This window comes from Schistocerca gregaria, chromosome X, assembly GCF_023897955.1.
Source record: "Schistocerca gregaria isolate iqSchGreg1 chromosome X, iqSchGreg1.2, whole genome shotgun sequence".
NCBI classification, from domain to species: Eukaryota; Metazoa; Arthropoda; class Insecta; order Orthoptera; family Acrididae; genus Schistocerca; species Schistocerca gregaria.
Genome location: NC_064931.1, coordinates 809,103,936 through 809,127,483, shown reverse-complemented (window position 1 = coordinate 809,127,483; position 23,548 = coordinate 809,103,936). Strand labels below are relative to the sequence as shown.

The window sequence follows — 23,548 nt, the reverse complement described above, 5'->3', positions numbered from 1 at the left end:
ATTAGATTAAAATTGACTTTTGATTATTACTGTTAAAATGTACATAGATATGTCAGTTAATAATATGTGATATTGTTGAAACTTTGACAGAACATAATTTAAATTGAGAAGAAGAGTTCAAATTTAGCAGTGAGTAGAATGAGTGTGCATTCATCATTAAAATAGTTAACCATTTCGTTGACCTCAGCCCCAAGTTAATTCCTCATTGCCCCCTTCTTATCCTGGCTCCCAAACGCATTTCACATTGTAATTTTTGATATTGTTGAAAATATTTTCTCTGTGCTAGGATATGTGTTGTTCCTTAGATGACCAATTGCCCAAAATTTTTTTGTATATTGCTTGCTTTCCTAGGTACTACTAGTATTTATGAGCCTAGAGATAGTATCTAAAACAAGAGAAAAGAACATGTTGACCTCTGTAATGAGTTTTATTGATTCAGTGTGTCATGTCTTTCAAAACATGTTAGGTCTTTTACATGACCCCAAGTTCCTTCTAATTTCTGTTAATCTGCGATTTCAGTTAGCCAGTCTCTTCATCTTTTCTATGCTTCCAGTATTTGAAAAAGTTCCATTGCTTTTAATGATGGACCTTACCCACCTATGTCCAGGGCAGATAACACTAGGACATCACTTTCTGTCCAATTCTCCTTGTCACTCACTGCCAGCATAACTCCTGTTTTGATGGCTTTCTAAGATGGCACCTGTGCACTTATGATATATATGTGTGTGTGTTTCATATGCAGTGTGTATTTTATCAAGTCTTAGTTATTGAATTTTATTAAGTGCTGGTAATGTTAATAGTCCTGTCTTTTCAAAGTCATCAATGGTTGCTACATACCTTTTCCCAAACATATTGTCTTGAAGTAAAGCAAACATACAAGAGAAATCTGTCCTGAATCCCCTAGTATTCCAAAGGTTAAGCTGGTAGTTTGGCTATGTTCAGTATTACTGTTACAAGTGATGAAACATGAATGATGCTCTTAAATGCTTGTCAGTCACTCAAATAACACTTTATTGTGAGAAATTTTTTTAAAAAGTGCTTAATGATTCAGTGCTCTTCCTGTCTCTCATTTACTTGGCAGTATATCTGCTGACTTGCTAACTGTTCTGGTGTCCCATATAACCAAACTTGCTTCAGTACTCTGCTCTGGCTCCGAAACATAACAGCCAGAACCACTGTGTTTAAGTGTTTCCATACTGCTATTCCTTGTAGCAAGCCTTTAGCCAAAAGGAATAAGCTGGGTTGTGATAGCTGATAATGATCTTTAAATCAAACAGCTCTGGGCGTCACATTCATTACTGATCAAAAAGGAGTACTAGACAAAGGTCAGTACAAATTAGGCAAGTTCAATTGTCTTGCTGTTCCATATGGAACCACTGATAATGCATGTTAATTACCCTTGGATTGATAGCTGTGATGGTGATAGTAAGATGGTTTCTAGCCCGGACTCTAAAACAAATGATTACTCAGCCTCATGCGGGTGGGCATGCATCCCTTCATTCAACTGAATTTTTGAAGAGTTTGGTGATTATAAGACTTCAGTGAGTAAACTGAATAGTTCAACTTAATAAATATTTCAGTTTTCTATATGCTCAATATTATGTTCTCACTTACTAATGCTCAATGTTTAAAAGGACACTTCTATTATGCCTGCTAGGGCATCTTTTAGCTTGAAGACAAAAACATCTCACAGTATAGAAAATTTGAAATTTTCTTCCGAGATTAGTGAATGCAATGCAGAAAGGCTGTTTACTTCTTATATTAATGATTACTAATCCAGCACAACTCAAAACCTGGTGCTTTTGTGTTGTTTTTTGCATAAATTATTGTGAACACTTAAGGCAGTCATTAAAAATCAAATTCATAATATGAGCACAGTTTGTTGTGTAAATATGTAGAATATACTGTTAATGATATGTGGGCAAATGAAAGAACAAGAAAGTGCTAATGTAAAAAGCTTAATATTTTTTGACATTGTGTAAATAATTCACATCTTGTGCATGTGGACGTGACATGCCTTGCCTGTCCTTCATTCCCCTTCTCTCTCTCTCTCTCTCTCTCTCTCTCTCTCTTGTGTGTGTGTGTGTGTGTGTGTGTGTGTGTGTGTGTGTGTGTGTGTGTGTGTAAATAAATGTATTTGTAGTGATTGTGTTCTCTGTTCTAAAGATTTTTAGAAAATATTTGTCTGTTGTTTTTTGTGTGTTTTGTTTTCTCTCCTGGCATTGTTCATGTCAAAGATTCCCATCTTTTATGAGCTGAACACACTTATTAATAAATTTTGCTATTTTAGAGATGGACTTCAGCTTGTTGGCAGTGATAACTGTACATTTAGTCTGGACCAAAAAGCTATGGGTAAAGATGACTTCACCAAAATTCCAAATGGTGTAAATGGTGTTGAAGACAGGATGTCAGTAGTGTGGGAAAAGGGTGTCCACTCTGGAGTCATGGATGTAAAACGTTTTGTCGCTGTCACCAGCACAAATGCAGCAAAAATATTTAATATTTATCCTAGGAAGGTGAGATTCTTGGTCTGCTACAGAACATGTATCATAGAATAGGTACTGAATTGTAAAAATTTGTAACTTTAAATATCTCTCATAATTTTGCACATGAAACAAAAGTTCCAAACAGAAAATACTTCATCTTTAATTCTTCATTTAACATTTAATATAGGGTTGTATTGCCGTTGGTTCTGATGCTGACATTGTTGTTTGGGACCCAGTGAAGACAAGAGTTATTTCTGCTAAAACTCATAATCAGGCTGTTGATTTCAACATCTTTGAGGTAAGTATATATTGGGAAGATCTTTCGGAACCTAAATAATTAAATTTGTTGTAGATGTGATAGTACATACTGACGCTCATGCTAATGTGGTGATGAAGACAGTCTTTTAATTTATATCCATAAGTCGTCATAAAGCCTAACCTAAAGTGTTTGTATTTAAAGTTAAGCAAGTTGATGAAAGGCACAGAAAGAAGACCAAACTTTTTCAGCTTTCAGATGGATCTTGTTTAGAGCAACACAGCTCCTTAGCTTGCTTGACTGGGATGCAAAGTTGTCATGTGGAATGGATAAGGGGATAAAGTTGGTGGGGAGTGGAGTGGAGTGGAGAGGACGGGGGGGGGGGGGGGGGGGGCTCAGGCTCACATGTGGGAGGGAGAGGCAACATGAAAATACAAGATAGGAATTCTGTGGGGGCACTGTACCAGGTGAGTTTGTGCAGCACATACTGATGTGCAGTGATCGATTGGAATGGGAGACAGAATGAAAGGAAGACTGGGGAAGAGGGGTGTAGGTGCAGGATGAGAGAAGCTCGGATCTTGGAACATGGTGAAGGTGGATGTGGGGCAGATATTGAGGCCAATAGGATTATAAGAATGAAGCATGTATTGCAAGGATGACTACATCAATGTAGTTTAGAAAGCTGGTGTTGCCTGGAAGGATCCATCTGGGACAGCGTGTGAAGCAGTCATTGAAATTGAGCATGTTGTGCTCAGAAATGTGTTGTACTACTGGGTGGTATACTCTGTCTTTGGTCACAGTTTGGCAGTTGCTATTCATTAGAGTGGTCAGCTGGTTCATGTCATGCCTACATAAAATGCTATGCAGAAACAGCAACACAGCTGGTATATATTATCTGATCAAAAGTATCAAGACACCTATTAGTGAACTTAAATATGGGATGTTTTCAACCTTTGTCTTTGATAGCTTGAACTCTGCTGTTGTTGGGCACTGGGATCTGGACCAAAGTTGATGATTTAATTCATTCCAAATGTGTTCCATTGGATTCAGTTAAGGACTCTAGGCAGCCCAGTCCATTTGAGGAATGTTATTGTTCAAAAGCAATTGCCTCACAGGTGCCGCTGTATAGTCATGATGATGCAGTCAGTCAGTCTCTGAACTGTTCGTCTACTTTACTCAGTACACAATGCAGTAAAATGTTTTCATATACTGTCACACGTAGCATTTTTGTAAGTTGCAATAAGTGTATGACACAATAATTGTGAAAAGCACCCTCACACCATAACACCACTTTCTGTCTACTTCACTGCTGGCGTTATATATGATGGCAGGTAGTGTTCTTCAGGTATTCATAAAATCCAACTGCTTCCATCAGGTTGTCCTTTCAGTGAGGTTTTCAACTCTGGAAATGAAAAGTCTGCAGACGGCAGGTCTGGAGAGTGTGGGGGATGAGGCAGCACAGTGATTTTGTTTTTAGTCCAATAGTCATGTACCAACAGGGATGAGTGTGCAGGTGCATTATTATGATGCAAGAGCCATGAATTGTCTCACCTCATTTCTACATCTACATCTACATCCGTACTCCGCAAGCCACCTGACGGTGTGTGGCGGAGGGTACCCTGAGTACCTCTATCGGTTCTCCCTTCTATTCCAGTCTCGTATTGTACGTGGAAAGAAGGATTGTCGGTATGCTTCTGTGTGGGCTCTAATCTCTCTGATTTTATCCTCATGGTCTCTTCGCGAGATATACGTAGGAGGGAGCAATATACTGCTTGACTCTTCGGTGAAGGTATGTTCTCGAAACTTCAACAAAAGCCCGTACCGAGCTACTGAGCGTCTCTCCTGCAGAGTCTTCCACTAGAGTTTATCTATCATCTCCGTAACGCTTTCGCAATTACTAAATGATCCTGTAACGAAGCGCGCTGCTCTCCGTTGGATCTTCTCTATCTCTTTTATCAACCCTACCTGGTGCGGATCCCACACTGCTGAGCAGTATTCAAGCATTGGGCGAACAAGCGTACTGTAACCTACTTCCTTTGTTGTCGGATTGCATTTCCTTAGGATTCTTCCAATGAATCTGTCTGGCATCTGCTTTACCGACGATCAACTTTATATGATCATTCCATTTTAAATCACTCCTAATGCGTACTCCCAGATAATTTATGGAATTAACTGCTTCCAGTTGCTAACCTGCTATTTTGTAGCTAAATGATAAGGGACTTATCTTTCTATGTATTCGCATCACATTACACTTCGCTACATTGAGATTCAATTGCCATTCCGTGCACCATGCGTCAATTCGCTGCAGATCCTCCTGCATTTCAGTACAATTTTCCATTGTTGCAACCTCTCGATACACCACAGCATCATCTGCAAAAAGCCTCAGTGAACTTCCGATGTCATCCACCAGGTCATTTATGTATATTGTGAATAGCAACGGTCCTATGACACTCCCCTGCGGCACACCTGAAATCACTCTTACTTCGGAAGACTTCTCTCCATTGAGAATGACGTGCTGCGTTCTGTTATCTAGGAACTCCTCAATCCAATCACACAATTGATCTGATAGTCCGTATGCTCTTACTTTGTTCATTAAACGACTATGGGGAACTGTGTCAAACGCCTTGCGGAAGTCAAGAAACACGGCATCTACCTGTGAACCCGTGTCTAAGGCCCTCTGAGTCTCGTGGACGAATAGCGCGAGCTGGGTTTCACACGATCGTCTTTTTCGAAACCCATGCTGATTCCTACAGAGTAGATTTCTAGTCTCCAGAAAAGACATTATACTCGAACATAATACGTGTTCCAAAATTCTACAACTGATCGACGTTAGAGATATAGGTCTATAGTTCTGCACATCTGTTCGACGTCCCTTCTTGAGAACGGGGATGACCTGTGCCCTTTTCCAATCCTTTGGAACGCTTCGCTCTTCTAGAGACCTACGGTACACCGCTGCAAGAAGGGGGGCAAGTTCCTTCGCGTACTCTGTGTAAAATCGAACTGGTATCCCATCAGGACCAGCGGCCTTTCCTCTTTTGAGCGATTTTAATTGTTTCTCTATACCTCTGTCGTCTACTTCGATATCTACCATTTTGTCAACTGTGCGACAATCTAGAGAAGGAAGCACAGTGCAGTCTTCCTCTGTGAAACAGCTTTGGAAGAAGACATTTAGTAATTCGGCCTTTAGTCTGTCATCCTCTGTTTCAGTACCATTTTGGTCCCAGAGTGTCTGGACATTTTGTTTTGATCCACCTACCGCTTTGACATAGGACCAAAATTTCTTAGGATTTTCTGCCAAGTCAGTACATAGAACGTTACTTTCGAATTCATTGAAAGCCTCTCTCATAGCCCTCCTCACACTACATTTCGCTTCGCGTAATTTTTGTTTGTCTGCAAGGCTTTGGCTATGTTTATGTTTGCTGTGAAGTTCCCTTTGCTTCCGAAGCAGTTTTCTAACTCGGTTGTTGTACCACGGTGGCTCTTTTCCATCTCTTACGATCTTGCTTGGCACATACTCATCTAACGCATATTGTACCATGGTTTTGAACTTTATCCACTGATCCTCAACACTATCTGCACTTGAGACAAAACTTTTGTGTTGAGCCGTCAGGTACTCTGTAATCTGCTTTTTGTCACTTTTGCTAAACAGAAAAATCTTCCTACCTTTTTTAATATTTCTATTTACGGCTGAAATCATCGACGCAGTAACCGCTTTATGATCGCTGATTCCCTGTTCTGCATTAACTGATTCAAATAGTTCGGGTCTGTTTGTCACCAGAAGGTCTAATATATTATCGCCACGAGTCGGTTTTCTGTTTAACTGCTCAAGGTAGTTTTCAGATAAAGCACTTAAAAATATTTCACTGGATTCTTTGTCCCTGCCACCCGTTATGAACGTTTGAGTCTCCCAGTCTATATCCGGCAAATTAAAATCTCCACCCAGAACTATAACATGGTGGGGAAATCTACTCGAAATATTTTCCAAATTATTCTTCAGGTGCTGAGCCACAACAGCTGCTGAGCCCGGGGGCCTATAGAGACATCCAATTACCATGTCTGAGCCTGCTTTAAGCTGTTTCCTTGTCAAATTTTCTTGCAGGCATCACAACACATGCTGATAGTATCATTGAGTAACAGAGTGTCCCTGTGGCATGAATTCATGATGAACTAATCCTTCAAAGTCGAAGAAAACTATCCGCATGGCTTTGACATTTGGCCTGACCCAACAAGCATTGTTTGGTCTCGGAGAACCTTTCCTGACCCACTGTGAAGATTGAACCTTGATTTCAACATTATGACCATAGACCCACATTTCATCACCAGTTATGATTCTCTTAAGGAACATCTCATTCTCATGTGCATGATCCAAAAGCTCTTCAGATTGCGAGGTGGTCTCTCTGATCTTGACTCGTGAGCCGTGGAGCGAACTTGGTGGCAACACAATCCATTCCAAATGCAGCATCAGGATGCTGAAATATTACATTCTTCTGCAATCTATTAGCTGGTGAGTCATCAATTGGCATACACAATTTTGTTGACGTACCTGACACGAGTGTTGTCTGTAGTTATTGGAGGGCATCCTGAACAAGGGCCATCTTTTTTTAACTTCTGTCCGGCCATTTTTAACCGTGTGAGCCATTCGTAACACAGAGTACAGCTTAAGCCCTCGTCACTGTAGACTTCCTGCGTCATTTGGTGTGTGTGTGTGTGTGTGTGTGTGTGTGTGTGTGTGTGTGTCACACAAAATTGCAAGCAGACGCGTTGCTCTTCTACCATTACTGTGTCTAAATTCGCAATGTTCCACTCAACACAGCACTGAACAACAGACATACAACAATGAAATTTTCAGCTGTTATACATTAAACACAGGGGTGTTCAGGGATGCCAACTGCATTTCACTCCAGTGCACCATTGATGCAAAATTACTAATGTTTTAGAATTTTTTGAACAGACCTTGTACAGTTATTGTGCTTGCTGGACTGCTGGTAACACTTTGGAACTGATTTCATGCAGTTACTGTTCCTTCACCTTTCCAGTTCATAACCATCACTTGTGCAGCTTGAAGAGTAGTGAAATGTCACTGATGGATTTGTTACCCAGGTGACATCCAGTGATTAGTCCACACAAAATATAATTGTCAATTGGTATGGATCTCTAAATGGTGATTGATATTAATTTATTTTTTGAGAATTTTGAACAAATGATGAGAGAGATTTTAAAACTCAAAACTAATGTTGTGGTACGTGGTGATTTCAACTAGTTGTCTGGCTCAGATGATCCCAACTCAAAAAACATCTACAAACTTACTCAGATCATTAAATCTATTATTACAGCCAACATGTGGGAATACCTGTACGGAAAATATTAGATTTAATTTCTCAAGAGACCTGTACTCAGTTAGCATAGCAGATGAATGTTTAGCGGATTGTGATCCACTATTCCTCACATACCACTGTACACAGCCAGGTATTATGTGACTACAAATAATAAGTCAAGCATGATGTGGGTTAGAGGCCAGGAGGAGAAATATACTATTCACAGTCTGTCTTAGAAACACAAACTCCTACTTTCATCATGAATATGATGTAGATAAATCAACTGTTGAAACTCTCTTTAATAATTTCTTGAGGACATATATTGACTTATGGTACTCCTTGAAATTGTTAATCAGGCATTAATTGCGTTTGAAAATAAGAACACTGTCTCTCTTGAGCTATGTGACTTGAGTAAGGCTTTTACTGTACTCCCTATGACATCTTACTACCCAAACTACAGTATTAGGGAATAAATGATACGGCATTTCAAGCAATTAATTCTTATCTAAATAATAGTAGGCAAATTGTGTGAATTCGAGGTAAGCATTCTTCCCTGAAGAAAGTCACATCTGGTGTGCCTCAGGGCTGTGTCCTTGGACCGTTCTTCTTCGTTCTGGCAATTAATGATCTGCCACATTGTCTTGGGCTTCAGTTATCTGCTATGCAGATGACACAACTTCAATCTCTACAAATCGAGATAGGTTAAGGTAATGCCAGAAATCGGAGGAAACACACTCCTATACACTAAACTGGTTCACGTCTAATAAAATCCAGAGAAAACTCAATGCCTGCTGCTGGACAAGGTAAAGAAATAGAAGCAAAATCTGTAAAACTGCTTGGACTACACATTTATTACAAACTGGAAACCTCATATTAGTCCTGCATGCAGAAAGACATCAAGGGCCTAATATCTTGTATAGAAATTATCTGATACAGTGAGAAATGAGTATCTCAGGATAGCTTACTTCAGTTTTCAATCTTGCATATCCTATGGGCTGTTGTTATGGAGTCACTCATGTCATCATGTCATGTCAGTGATGTATTACTGATTTAAAAAAAAGTGCTAAGAATAATGTATAAGGTTGGTGCAAGAGAACACTGCTGCCCTTTATTCACTACGACAAAAATAATGACAGTGATGAGTCTTTAAATCTATGAAGCAGTAATATATACAATAAACATTGTTGCAGAGTTTGATCCCAGAGAGAACATACACTGTCAGGACACCAGAAATATGACGAATATTGACATTCCTAGACATAGGCTGACAAAAATGGACAACTCTCACAAAGTGAACTGTTCAACATTTTTTAATTAAAATTACTACATTCTGAAGTGAATACGTCTTTCAGTAATTTTAAAAGTGAGTTGGATAAAAGATTAATAAGCAATCCATTCTGCAGTTTAAGAGAATTTATGGATACTAATAGTGTAGAAATTGAGCTTCAGGATGAGGAATATAAGACTGTGCAGCAGATTACCAAAACATAAGTTATTTGTACATGCGATGTGAACAGTAATTAATACAGTAATTGCTTCTGTATGTGAATGTAAAGCTCATTCTGCTACATGTTGTCAACAACTAATAAAGAATCTGAACCTTAAACACAGAAAGTTACATTAGTGTGAAATGAAACTGTCAAAATCGAATAATAATAATAATAATTATTATTATTATTATTATTATTATTATTATCATCATCATCATCATCATCATCCCCGGGAATTATTATTATTATCATCATCATCCCCGGGAAAAGAATAGGCCTCCGGTATGTTCTGCCAGTCGTAAAAGGCGACGAAAAGAACAAACCACTAATAGGGCTAACCCCCCTTTTAGTGTGATTAGTTGGTTCAGGACACAACTAAAGAAGCCTCGGACAAGCGCCGTCATGGTCGGGGACGATGCTTGAACCCTATGCCCGCCCACAATGGTAACGACACTGCTAGCCAACTGGAAAATGATTTAAATCCAAATAGAGGTGTTCTGCAGGATATGCTTCCTGCAGCCATCCTACAAGGAAAACAAAGACAGAGGATGAGATGGTCTGATGAAGTTAATTGACACCTCATGTTCTGTTATTACCAGGCAACAAACCTAGGAACCAACACAACTGGATACAGATCACAAGTATACACAACATTTATTACCAGATACCCAGAATAAAAATTTTTAACAGAACAACGGCTAGCTGATCAGATCCGTGTAATAATAAAAAATAACAGGATACTTCAGCCAGAATTAGAAAACATCAAACAACAAGTACAACAAATACTGGAACAAAATAATGTGCAATCAGAAGAAAAAGAAAATACAGTAATGGACTCCCACATCCCAGAGCAAACAAACAAAGAACAACACGCATCAATTAAACAATCAGAGGAAAACGAAATCTTAAGACAGCCACCAGAACAAGCACAAATAGAACACAAAGTGACACACATGTTAGACATATATAGACTACAAAGACACAAATACAGACATTAGACCAGTCTTGCATGGACCACCAAATAACCCACAAGTTGAAACAACAACAACTACTATCAACACAGCCATACACAACAAAATAAATGAAAATACAACTATGGAAGTGTTACAACTACTGGTTTTATAGGAGCACTCACTACACTAAATATACACACTAGGCAGAGATCAGAACCAACCAACACACAGAAGACACCCACAAAACCAGCATGGCAACACAGGCTACAGATCAGAATAGAAAAACTGAGAAAAGACATCGGACAGCTAACACAGTTTATAAGAAATGAAATATCAGACAAAAAAACGAAAAAGGTTAGGTAAAATCTCACAACAAGAAGCGATAGAGCAATTAGATGAAAAGAAGCAGAAATTACAAGCATTGGCCAAACGACTTAGAAGATACAAAAAAGTGAAAATAGAAGGAAACAAAAGCAAACATTCAACACAAACCAAAGGAAATTTTATCAGACAATAGATAACACACACATTAAAATAGACAATCCACCAAACATAACAGACATGGAACATTTCTGGAGCAACATATGGTTAAACCCGGTACAACATAACAGGCATGCACGGTGAATTCAAGCAGAAGCAGACACATAAAAGATGATACCACAAATGCCTGAAGTGATAATTTTGCAACATGAAGTCACCAAAGCAATTAATTCTACTCACAATTGGAAAGCCCCTGGAAAAGATAAAATAGCAAATTTCTGGCTAAAGAAGTTCACCTCAACACATTCGCATCTAACTAAATTATTTAACATTCTGCATTCCCTGATACACTTACCCATGGAATAACTTACCTGAAACCTAAAGATCAAGCAGACACAGCAAACCCAGCTAAATACCGCCCCATAACAAGCCTACCAACAATATACAAAATATTAACTTCAGTCATTAAACAGAAATTAATGACACATACAACACAGAACAAAATTATAAATGAAGAACAAAAAGGCTGTTGCAAAGGAGCACGAGGATGTAAAGAACAACTGATAATAGATGCAGAGGTGACATACCAAGCTAAAACTAAAAAAAGGTCGCTGCACTACGTATACATGATTACCAAAAAGCTTTTGATGGTGTACCCCACTCATGGTTACTACAAATATTGGAAATATACAAAGTAGATTCTAAATTGATACAGTTCCTAAACATAGTAATGAAAAATTGGAAAACCACGCTTAATATCCAAACAAATTCAAATACTATCACATCACAGCCAATACAGGTTAAGTGTGGAATATACCAAGGAGACTCATTAAGTCCTTTCTGGTTCTGCTTTGCTCTGAACCCACTATCCAACATGCTAAATAATACAAATTATGGATACAATATTACTGGAACATACCAACAAAATCACACATTTGCTATACATGGAGGATCTAAAAAATTGGCAGCAACAAATCAGCAACTCAACCAATTACTAAAGATAACAGAAGTATTCAGCAATGATATATATATGGCTTTTGGAACAGACAAATGTAAGAAAAATTGCATAGTCAAGGGAAAACACACTAAACAAGATGATTACATATTGGATAACCACAGCGACTGCATAGAAGCGATGGAAAAAACAGATGCCTATAAATATCTAGGATACAGACAAAAAATAGGAATAGATAATACAAATATTAAAGAAGAACTAAACGAAAAATGTAGACAAAGACTAAAAGAAATACTGAAAACAGAATTGACAGCAAGAAACAAGATTAAAGCTATAAATACTTATGCTATACCAATATTGACCTACTCATTTGGAGTAGTGAAATGGAGTAACACAGACCTAGAAGCACTCAATACACTTACATGATCACAATGCCACAAATATAGAATACATCACATACATTCAGCAACAGAGAGATTCACATTAAGCAGAAAGGAAGGAGGAAGGGGATTTATCCACGTAAAAAATCTACATTATGAACAGGTAGACAATTTAAGAAAATTCTCTATAGAATGAGCAGAAACTAGCAAAATACACAAAGCAATCACTCATACAAATACATTGGCTACACCACTACAATTTCATAACCACCTCTACAACCCTCTAGATCACATAACGTCAACAGATACGAAGAAAGTAAATTGGGAAAAGAAAACACTACATGGAAAGCACCCGTATCATCTCACACACCCACACATAGTTCAAGACGCATCCAACACATGGCTAAGAAAAGGCAATATATACAGTGAGAGAGAAGGATTCATGATTGCAATACAGGATCAAACAATAAACACCAGATATTACAGCAAGCATATTATTAAAGATCCCAATACCGCAACAGATAAATGCAGACTTTGCAAACAACAAATAGAAACAGTAGATCACATCACAAGCAGATGTACAATACTACCAAATGCAGAATACCACAGAAGACATGACAATGTAGCAAAAATAATACATCAACAACTTGCCATGCAACATAAACTAATAAAAAAACCACGTTCCCACATACAAGTATGCACCACAAAATGTACTGGAGAATGATGAATACAAATTATACTGGAACAGAACCATTATAACAGATAAAACAACACCACATAACAAACCTGACATCATACTCACCAATAAAAAGAAGAAATTAACACAAATAATCGAAATATCCATACCCAATACAGCAAATGTACAGAAGAAAACAGGAGAAAAAATTGAAAAATACATCCAACTGGCTGAGGAAGTCAAGGACATGGGGCATCAGGATAAAGTTGACATTATACCAATTATACTATCAACTACAGGAGTCATACCACACAATATCCACCAGTGCATCAACACAATACAGCTACATCCAAACTTATATATACAACTACAGAAATCTGTAATTATTGATACTTGTTCAATTACCCAAAAGTTCCTAAATGCAATGTAACATATACCGTACAGTTAAAAGGAAGTCACACTTGATAAAGGTCCACGTCACTTTCCATTTTTAACCAGACATAACATCTGAGAAAGAAAAGAAATAATAATAATAATAATAATAATAATAATAATAATAATAATAATAATAATAGTGGAATATCAATTGATATTAAAATATTATGTCATGATTTCTGAACAAAACTTGAAAATAAATTTGAAAAAAATGTGAAAAACGTTTTGCAAAGTGATTTATGTAAAAGTAAGGAATAAAATAGATTAGAGAGACATTTGACATACCTTTTGAATTATACAGAAAGTTATCAACAGCAAATAAGGTGCACAGTCAACATAACCTACTCAACAAATATCATCCAGTACTCTTCGAAATTCTAAGTTAAACATTTAACTTTAAATTCTGGTTGGCATCTTGTTCGCTGTCCACAATTTTGAGCATCATTCAAAGGGGTGTAAAATGTTTCTTTAATCTGCATATTTCGTACTTTTAGACAAATCATTTTACAAAACATTTGATGATCTTTCTTTCCCCCTGTCATGTTCCATTTGTTTGTGATGAGAGTAACAATCACCATCTTTATGCCTTCCATGTGTGTTATATTGTCTCTTACCATATCTTCATGATCCTTACACAACCTATATGATGGAGGTAGCAGAGTAGTTAAACCTGCAATACTTTTTTTCCTAAATTAACACAGCATAGTTTTGTAATTGTCACCATTTTTTCAACTCTTCTCATATAAGTTACTAACGTACCTCTGTTAAGTTTTCACATGTGTTATACTGATCTGTAACTACACTAGCATCAAATATCTGAAATAAAGGAATTGATTTCTTCCGTAAGAATGACTTTGTAAGGACCCCCAACAGTGGAGCATTACTGGAGACTAGGTACCACTAAGTCTTCTATGAGTTTTCCTTAACAGGTGCAGTACACTGCATCAGAATCCCCTGAGAGACTGTCTTCTATTTGTGTTCCCTTTTACTGATATCAGCTGAAGGAGACTAGTTCTGGAACTCTGCTGCTGCTGTTTTGACTGCTAGTATTTTAACATTTGATTTAACTGGTCCAGTAATCAGTTAGTGGATGATGGATATTCATAAGTACGTCTCTGAGTTAAGCTTAAATTAAAGAGAGAGACCCATGTACAGTAAACTTGTACTCTGCCTCTGAATGGTTGCTAGATTAGATTAGATTAGATTAGATTAATACTTGTTCCATAGATCATGAATACGACACTTCGTAATGATGTGGAACGTGTCAGGTTAATAAAAGATGTCTGTACAAGAAATTACATTACACAAAATATTGCATGACACTAATGATTAAGTTTTTTTTTTTTTTTTTTTTTTTTTTTTTTTTTTTTTTTTTTTTTTTTTTTACTTTATATCTAAAAATTCAGCCAATGAGTAGAAGGAGTTGTCATCTAGAAATTCTTTTAATTTATTTTTAAATGTTAGTTGGCTATCTGTCAGGCTTTTGATGCTGTTTGGTAGGTGCCCAAAGACTTTTGTGGCAGCATAATTTACCCCTTTCTGTGCCAAAGTCAGATTTAACCCTGCATAGTGAAGATCATCCTTTCTCCTGGTGTTATAGGTATGCACACTGCTATTACTTTTGAATTGGGTTGGATTATTATCAACAAATTTCATAAGGGAATATATATACTGTGAGGTTACTGTGAGGATCCCTAGATCCTTAAATAGATGTCTGCAGGATGACCGTGGGTGGGCTCCAGCAATTATTCTGATTACACGTTTTTGTGCAATGAATACTTTTCTACTCAACGATGAATTACCCCAGAATATGATGCCATACGAAAGCAGTGAATGAAAGTAGGCATAGTAAGCTAATTTACTGAGATTCTTATCACCAAAATTTGCAATAACCCTAATAGCATACGTAGCTGAACTCAGACGTTTCAGCAGACCATCAATGTGTTGCTTCCAGTTTAACCTCTCATCAATGGACACACCTAAAAATTTTGAAAATTCTACCTTAGCTACAGACTTCTGTTCAAATTCTATATTTATTACTGGAGTTTTGCCATTTACTGTACGGAACTGTATATACTGTGTTTTATCAAAATTTAAAGAGAGTCCGTTTGCTGAGAACCACTTAATAATTTTGTGAAAAACATCATTTACAATTACATCACTTAGTTCTTGGTTTTTGGATGTTATTACTATACTTGTATCATCAGCAAAAAGAACTAACTTTGCATCTTCATCAATGTGGAATGGTAAGTCATTAATGTATATCAAGAACAGTAAAGGACCTAAGACCGAACCCTGTGGGACCCCGTGCTTGATAGCACCCCAGTTTGAGGAATCAGCTGTTTTAACATTACACGAACCACTTATTTCAACTTTCTGCATTCTTCCAGTTAAGTATGAATTAAACCATTTGTGCACTGCCCCACTCAAACCATAATGATTTAGCTTATCTAAAAGAATTCCATGATTTACACAATCAAAGGCCTTTGAGAGATCACAAAAAATACCAATGGGTGATGTCCGGTTATTCAGAGCATTTAATATTTGATCAGTGAAAGCATATATAGCATTTTCTGTTGAAAAGCCTTTCTGAAAACCAAACTGACATTTTGTTAGTACTTTATTTTTACAAATATGGGAGGCTACTCTTGAATACATTACTTTCTCAAAAATTTTTGATAGAGCTGTCAGAAGAGAGATTGGGCGGTAGTTGTTGACATCCGACATATCCCCCTTTTTATGCAATGGTTTTACAATGGCATATTTCAGTCTATCAGGGAAAACACCCTGCTCCAAAGAGCTATTACATACGTGGCTGAGAATTCTACTTATCTGTGGGGAACAAGCTTTAAGTACTTTGCTGGAAATGCCATCAATTCCGTAAGAGCTTTTACTTTTCAGTGAGTTTATTATTTTACTGATTTCAGAGGGAGAGGTTGGTGGAATTACAGCTGTTTCAAACTGTGCAGGTATGGCCTCTTCTATTAATAGCCTTGCCTCTTCTAGTGAAGATCTAGATCCTATTTTCTCCACAACATTTAAAAAATGATTATTCAAAATATTTTCAGTTTCTGATTGTTTGTTAGTGCACTTGTCATTCAATTTTATTGCACTAAAGTCTTCCTGTGCTCTTGGTTGCCCTGTTTCCCTTTCAATAATATTCCAAATTGCTTTAATTTTATTATCAGAGTTACTGATCTCAGACATGATACACATGCTTCTGGACTTTTTAATAACTTTTCTTAGTACCGCACAATAGTTTTTATAATATTGAACAATTTCGGGGTCAGTACTCCATCTTGCTGTTAGATACAGTTCTCTTTTGCGGTTGCAAGATATTCTTATTCCTTTAGTTAGCCAAGGTTTTTTATATGTTTTCTTGGAATTATGTTTAACTATTTTCTTGGGAAAACAATTTTCAAATACCCTTAAAAATGTATTGTGAAATAAGTTATATTTCAAGTTTGCATCGGGTTCCTTATACACTTCATCCCAGTCTAGCTGCTGTAGGCTTTCCCTAAAGTTTGCAATATTTATATTGTTAATTGAACGCACTGCTTTGAAAGTCTGATTTATTATACTGCATGGAGCTATGTCATGTACTGTAACAAGCTGTGCACTATGATCTGAAAGACCATTCTCAACAGGATAAGCATTTATGTCCTTAAACTTATCTTGGTCTATAAAAAAGTTATCTATCAATGTACTGCTGTTCTTTGTTATCCGAGTAGGAAAATCAATGACGGAGCTCAAATTGAAAGAACTGAGTAATACTAAAAGGTCATTCTTCCTATTACACTCTTTCAGGGAATCAACATTGAAATCCCCACAAATGATAATTTGCTTCCCCCTGTCTGACAGATAGCACAACAAAGCATCCAAGTTTTCCAGAAATAGCTGGAAATTCCCTGAGGGGGACCTATACACTGTTACAATTATGAAAGTGCCATCCTTTAGTTTAAGTTCAGTGGCACATGCTTCCATATGTTGCTCTACACAAAATTTTTTAGTTTCTAAATTTTTTGCACTGTGGAAGCTTTTGACATATATGGCAACTCCTCCTCTCATCATATTATCTCTACTTACATGTGCAGCTAATTTGTACCCATTGATGCTAACCTTTTGCATATCAGTGACAATGTGATGCTCAGACAGGCATAGTACATCTATTACATTCTCAGTTTCTATATCTTCTAAACAAAGCAGAAGCTCATCAATTTTATTGTTCAATCCCCCAATATTTTGATGAAATATACTAACATTTTTCATTTTACTTTTGCAACTATCTTGAACTTTTTTGACATCTTTAGTACTTGCATGGCTGAGTTTCCCACTGGACACTGATCTTACACTAAAAAAGAGTTTCCACCATGAGATGTAGTTCCTCCCCCCTTTAAATTTCCTGCTATCAGCCCAGCCAGTTTACCCTTCCCTTTCCTGTTGAGGTGTAGGCCATGTCTAGTATAGTCCCACCTACAGAGTGAATCAACACGAACCACACCAATGTGTGACCCCGCACCAGATCCAAGTAGCCGCTCCAACTCCAAATTAACTCTCCTGACAGAAGAGGTCAAATGAGGTCGGTCGTGGCGCTCCAGAACCGACACAAACCCAACACTGGTATGATTCGATGCCGATGCAATCTTTGCCAGGTCACACTCTATGCTGTACCCCGGATCTCTGTCAATACTGTTGCCCGGCCCACCCACAATAACCACGGTGTCTTCCTTAGTAAAACCTTTACATAGTGAACCTAAATCCTCTGTAACCTGCCCAAGTTCAGCACTAGGTTTGAAAAAACTTGTGACCTGGTAATCCAACCCTAATTCATCCTGCAGAAGTTGGCCCACACCCCTAGCATGCGAACTACCTAGCAACAAGACTTTCTTTCTCTTTGCAGACTTCCCTACATTCTTAATCAATTTGCTGCTGAAAGCTTGTTGAGCCCTGTGTACATCTACTTCTGTGAGAGGCTCATCAGTTTCTGACTGAGGCAACAGGTCAAACCTATTTTGTACATTAATAACAAAGCGGTCAGAAGAATTTCTTGGCCTGTTCCTCATGCCTGTTGCCACTTCCCACCCCTGTTTACCCTTCTCCCCCCTTAACCTGCCCAGTTCTCGCCTAGCCTCATCTAACTCAGCCTGAAGGGCAGCAATTTTCCCCTCCTGTTCCACAATCTTCCTATCTCTACTGCATAGCCTACAGAACCACTGATGAGTCTCGCTCATTTTCCCAATTCCCACGCCACTACAGTCGCCCCAATGAAAAAAGTTACTACATCCATCACACCAGACCCCGGAGCTAACGATCCTACGGCACGTCAGGCACTTTACACTCGTGGTACAAATCTATTTTAGTGACAGAAAGACAATTAAGTTACCGGAAAACAATGAAAATACGTGTACGAAAAATTAGGCCTACTCGCGACTATGTAAACAGTGGTTCAGAAGTTTTTTACTGGAAATTACTTAAGAGATGACGATACTCTACAGATATAAAGGGGCAGCAAACGTATTTAGCACACTAAACTATCAGTAAATGCACTTAAGATTGCGGTATGAAGTTTAATCTGAAAACTCAAAAGTTCGGCCTGGCCGCGATATGTAAACAAAATGAACTTTACGTGATTACTGTGAAAATACGCGAGTAAGACAAAAACCTTTAATGGTATGCTTGCAGAGCACTATAATTAACGTAATAAATTAGTTTCAAGTGTTAAAAAACAGTTTATTACTACTTAAATTACTTATCTTGTACAAGAGCTGTGACTCAGACGTCCGTGTAGCAGGCGCAGGGCTACCAATCATGTAAAGTGCATGTCTGAATGATCCAGTGGAACCTTAGAAGTCGCCATCTTATAGCACAGGTTAAAGGCAGCAGCAGAGTTCATCCCACTACTGAAAAATTTTGGTTCAGGCCATTAACTCACTCAACTCTAGCCTGCAAGACAGGTCAGTAGCATATTCTTAACTGTGCTGAGACCTCATGAGTGAGCCTAGCTTTTTCTCCAATTCCACTAATCCCCACAAAGAATAGGGAATTCCAGATTCCACTAGAGTTTTTAGTGTTCATTAACCCTGATCAGTGCAGATTACTTCTTTTGTACCATTTTGTTTTATGAATTATGGCTTGTTTTTGGTCACGTATGCCATCGTTACATTGAAAACTGCTGATCTTAATATGCAATGTATTGAGGAGTGTGAAGCTGACATTCAGACTTCATTTTGTCATATGTCTGGCAGACTGCTTCAAAGAATATGTAATACACTGCCTAGTTACTTCAATGCTTTCCTTTTTTTGGGGATTGTGAGAGAAGATCACGTTTAGAGACAACTAAAAATTTTATGTTGTTTCTTTAATGTAATAAAGGTATAGGCTATGGCTTTCATCTGTAAATATCATTTACTCGCCACAAGTTAATCATTTCTTGAAGGAAGTAATTTTCATATATGATGCTGTTTATTATTTGAAACACACTTATTTCTTGGGCCATTATCTGATGCCCCCTTACTCGTGGATGATTATAAAACATCACACAAAAATTACATTATATTTGTCGGTGTGTCATGATCCACACAGCAGAATAGAAAGGAGCATGTGTAATCACACGTCATATTCCTGTCAAAAGGCATAATATTGTCCTTTGTTTTTCTTTTCATGAGGTCAGCATGTTAGTGGTAGAGGGTGGCAGAGTTATCCCATGGCAGAATGTGAGAATATTTTTGAAAAGTTTACAGTCATAGCTGAGATGGAACATAATACCAGTTTGGTATTTAGCTAGTTGGATGTGGGAACCATCTAAAAACCATTTCCAGACTGTCTGGTACATGGGCCTCATTGCTGATCTGCTGGGTGGATTAAATTCAGGGGCAATGTGCCTTCTCTAATCCTGGAAGTGGGTGCTATCGTGCATGGCTAATCGACCAGGTCAAAGGGTGTAAAATTTTTAAAAAAGCCCAAAGGCTTACCACACTGATTGTCATTACACAGTAAATGAAAAACAGTTATTTTATTATCTACATTTGTATTACATTTAGTATTTTTGACCATGAAATCTCATTGTGTTTACTAAAATTACAATATTTTCAGGGAATGGAATGTCATGGTGTTCCAGAATACGTAATAGTTAATGGAAGAGTGTGTGTTGATGAAGGTGATTTGAAGGCTGTTCAAGGTTTTGGAAAATTTGTTCCAACACCAGTGTATTCGGAATATGTTTATGAAAAGGTTAAACATGCCGAAGTAAGTACAGTTAATATTGTGTGATTTTGTAGATGAATATATTCCTCTTTAGGTCTCTTGCATTTATTAAAACTATCATGTTAATGTGCCAGTCTGTAGATCCTAAAGCTATCCATTGTGTGCACATATCTTCTACATCAGGGATGGTATGACAGTACTTTCTTGGTCAATGAAAGGAATTTATCAGTGTTGACTGCACACTTTTCTTTGACGTAACATCAGATCTGAAACTGAGTGTAATAATTATGTGTAAAAATTTACAGAAAAGTCATTGACAACTAATGGTTTTCAGGAGGATGCAACTTTGAATGCAGTATCAGTACCTGCAGTTGTAACGAAAATGAATGAACTCAAATTAGATATCGCAGTTGAAAATGGTGGAATTCTTCTGGAGCCAAAACTGGCTGATGAAGCACCTGTGTCCCCAGCAGCTGAAGCATCACTCACGAGTTGCCCATCAAGTAAGGGACAACGTAATCTGCAAGATTCAACCTTCTCAATAAGTGGTAAGATTATAATTTACATATCTGTGCAGAGATTATACCGTAATTGCAAAATAATGCATTAGGAACTCAGTCTTCTTCTCCCAAAGGAAAGTATAAATTGTGTAAGATGTGAAAACTATAGAACAATTTAAAGGCGTCAATGTTTGGCGGTATAATTTTTCTTGCCACAGTAATCTTACCTTATCATGTCTAATTACTCACATCTTGGTGGTTTTTAACCTTAAAACTGCTGATATCATAATTCCAGTAACTCTTGTGGCTAACCATTAATAATACTGAAAAATTGTGATGTACTAAAAAATGTAGCTTCCTGAAGTTACGCTTTAGATTTTTTTGTTAAAATTCCATTCATTTACAGCTTCCTTTGTCTGCCATACTAATGTGCTACAAATAAAGCTCACATCAAAAAGCCAATCTCCACAGTTCTAACAGGTCTAGGCTCTCAAGACTGCTTATCTTTACTTACCTCCATGGCACCAAGAAGCAGACTCCTCACCACTACATCATTACTGTCATTGAGAGTGATGACCTTGCAACATAGATTCACAATAAAAGCAAGGGAAACTTTTGTTAAGAGAACTGATAAAAATATAAGTAATTACAGCACATTATAGTTACTGACTGAACTATCTGTTCTGTTATTGACAGTAATGTAACTTTACAATGCATTCAGCAATACTGCAAAAACAAATGTCAGCATCGGTAACTTACACAGGTGATACTGCAGCATACAGGGCAATCACTCCTGATATGTTGTAGTAGTAAATTTTGCACAAAAAGCCATGTTTCACAGTGGTTTGGAGTCTGTTAAGTGTGGCTAAAACAAAGCTACCTTATATCCAACTGAAGCATGCTAACTGATAAACTTGTGTGCTGAAGTGAACACTCTAATTGTGCCTTATAGTACAACCTCCAGATTGAGATGTAGTAGGAAAATAATGTTTGTAAGTTACTGAGCTCAGGACTTCATAAAAGAATCTAACTGCATGCTTACCATCCATAGCACTTGAATTTTTCATTTTTTTCCAATTCTCAATATTCGGTGACCAAAATAACCCACTGCCAATTCTCATGTTTCAGAGGAGCTCGATGACACTGCAAGGAAGTCCTGCATCAGAGTGAAGAACCCCCCTGGTGGACAGTCATCTGGTGGGTTTTGGTGAAGCAGTGCGATTCTGTGCACGTATTGGCAGCTGATATTTTGGTTATGCTGTGCAGCAGTGCCTGGCAGCTGGAGTGATAATTGTTCAGATACTTCATGTGTAAAATTGTATGCTGTTGCTTTTTAAAATTGGAATTGTAAGGAGACGTTCCAGCTATATCTAGCTTGAAGTAAGCCACAGAAGAAGAAAGTGTAAGTTGATTGTCGTGTGGGTACTTTTTCATAGTGGTGCTTTGAAGATAAGTTTAATACGGTTGGTTTTGTTGTAAACGTTGTTTGTTAACATTCTGCCCTCTGCATTGTACCAATTAAAAGCTCATTATTCTTATTGTTATGCAGTAATATTTTAATTATTCTCTTGTAATGCTTGTTTGCATCTGAAGCTGTTATAATTACAGAAGCTGGAAACATTGTTTCAGTACTCTTTAAGTGTAGCTTTCTTTAAATGATATTGAACAACTCTTCTACTCAGTATTCAGAAATACTTCGTCAGAGTGACAGAAGTCTTGGCTATGTATGTTGTATGGTTGCTGAAATGTATGGAGTTAACAGATTAACACTGCCTGTTTTTATGAGCACATTTTGGTATACAGTAATTGTTGTGCATTACAAGTTGTGTAGAAAAATACTTAGAAGTAAATTGCATATATGACTGTAATAGAATAAAAATTGTTTCTTAATGATTTGTATGCCATGTAAGCACAGTTTCTCGAGAAAAAATGTCTTCATGATGTTTGAATGTTAATCAAATGAATGTATGTGACGACTGTTGTTTCTTCATATTGATGGCACAGTGAACAGAACTTACTGTGGACATTTTAATTTATTTTGCTTTATCAATTAATAAATTTCTTTAACCTTATGTTGTTGAAATTCTTGAACCAAAATCAGTTTTTGAAGCTTTGATTGCCAACATGATTTAGATATATGTCCAGAAGAAAGTACAGTGTAACCTTATTAATCTGGACTAAGACGTGTGGACTATAGAAAATCATGATTATCCTGAAGTTCAGAAAAAACTTAGAATGAGATGCATTAATACCATAAACACAGGAATTATATTTATTTTGTAATAAAAATGCAAATTATCATTACTTTTCATAAATTTTGAACAGTGGCTGAAATAATTGGAAAGTTTTGTATGTCTTTTACGTGCAGCACAATTGTGCAGGCATTTCAACAGCGTAATTTCAGCTAAATAAACCATTA

At 37.3% G+C, this 23,548-nt stretch overlaps 1 protein-coding gene across 2 annotated transcripts in view; it reads left to right on the top strand.

The window, feature by feature from the left end:
• The window catches only part of LOC126297691 (dihydropyrimidinase-like), a 67,677-nt gene extending 44,476 nt beyond the window's left edge, over nucleotides 1-23,201 (top strand). For both annotated transcript variants that reach the window (XM_049988808.1, XM_049988807.1), the window contains exons 8-12: nucleotides 2,291-2,516; nucleotides 2,674-2,784; nucleotides 20,519-20,671; nucleotides 20,964-21,132; nucleotides 22,258-23,201. In XM_049988808.1, coding sequence (XP_049844765.1) covers nucleotides 2,291-2,516; nucleotides 2,674-2,784; nucleotides 20,519-20,671; nucleotides 20,964-21,132; nucleotides 22,258-22,340 — 742 coding nt within the window. In that variant the 3' untranslated portion in view covers nucleotides 22,341-23,201. The remainder of the gene's footprint in view (nucleotides 1-2,290; nucleotides 2,517-2,673; nucleotides 2,785-20,518; nucleotides 20,672-20,963; nucleotides 21,133-22,257) is intronic.
• The last annotated feature ends 347 nt before the right edge of the window (nucleotides 23,202-23,548 follow it).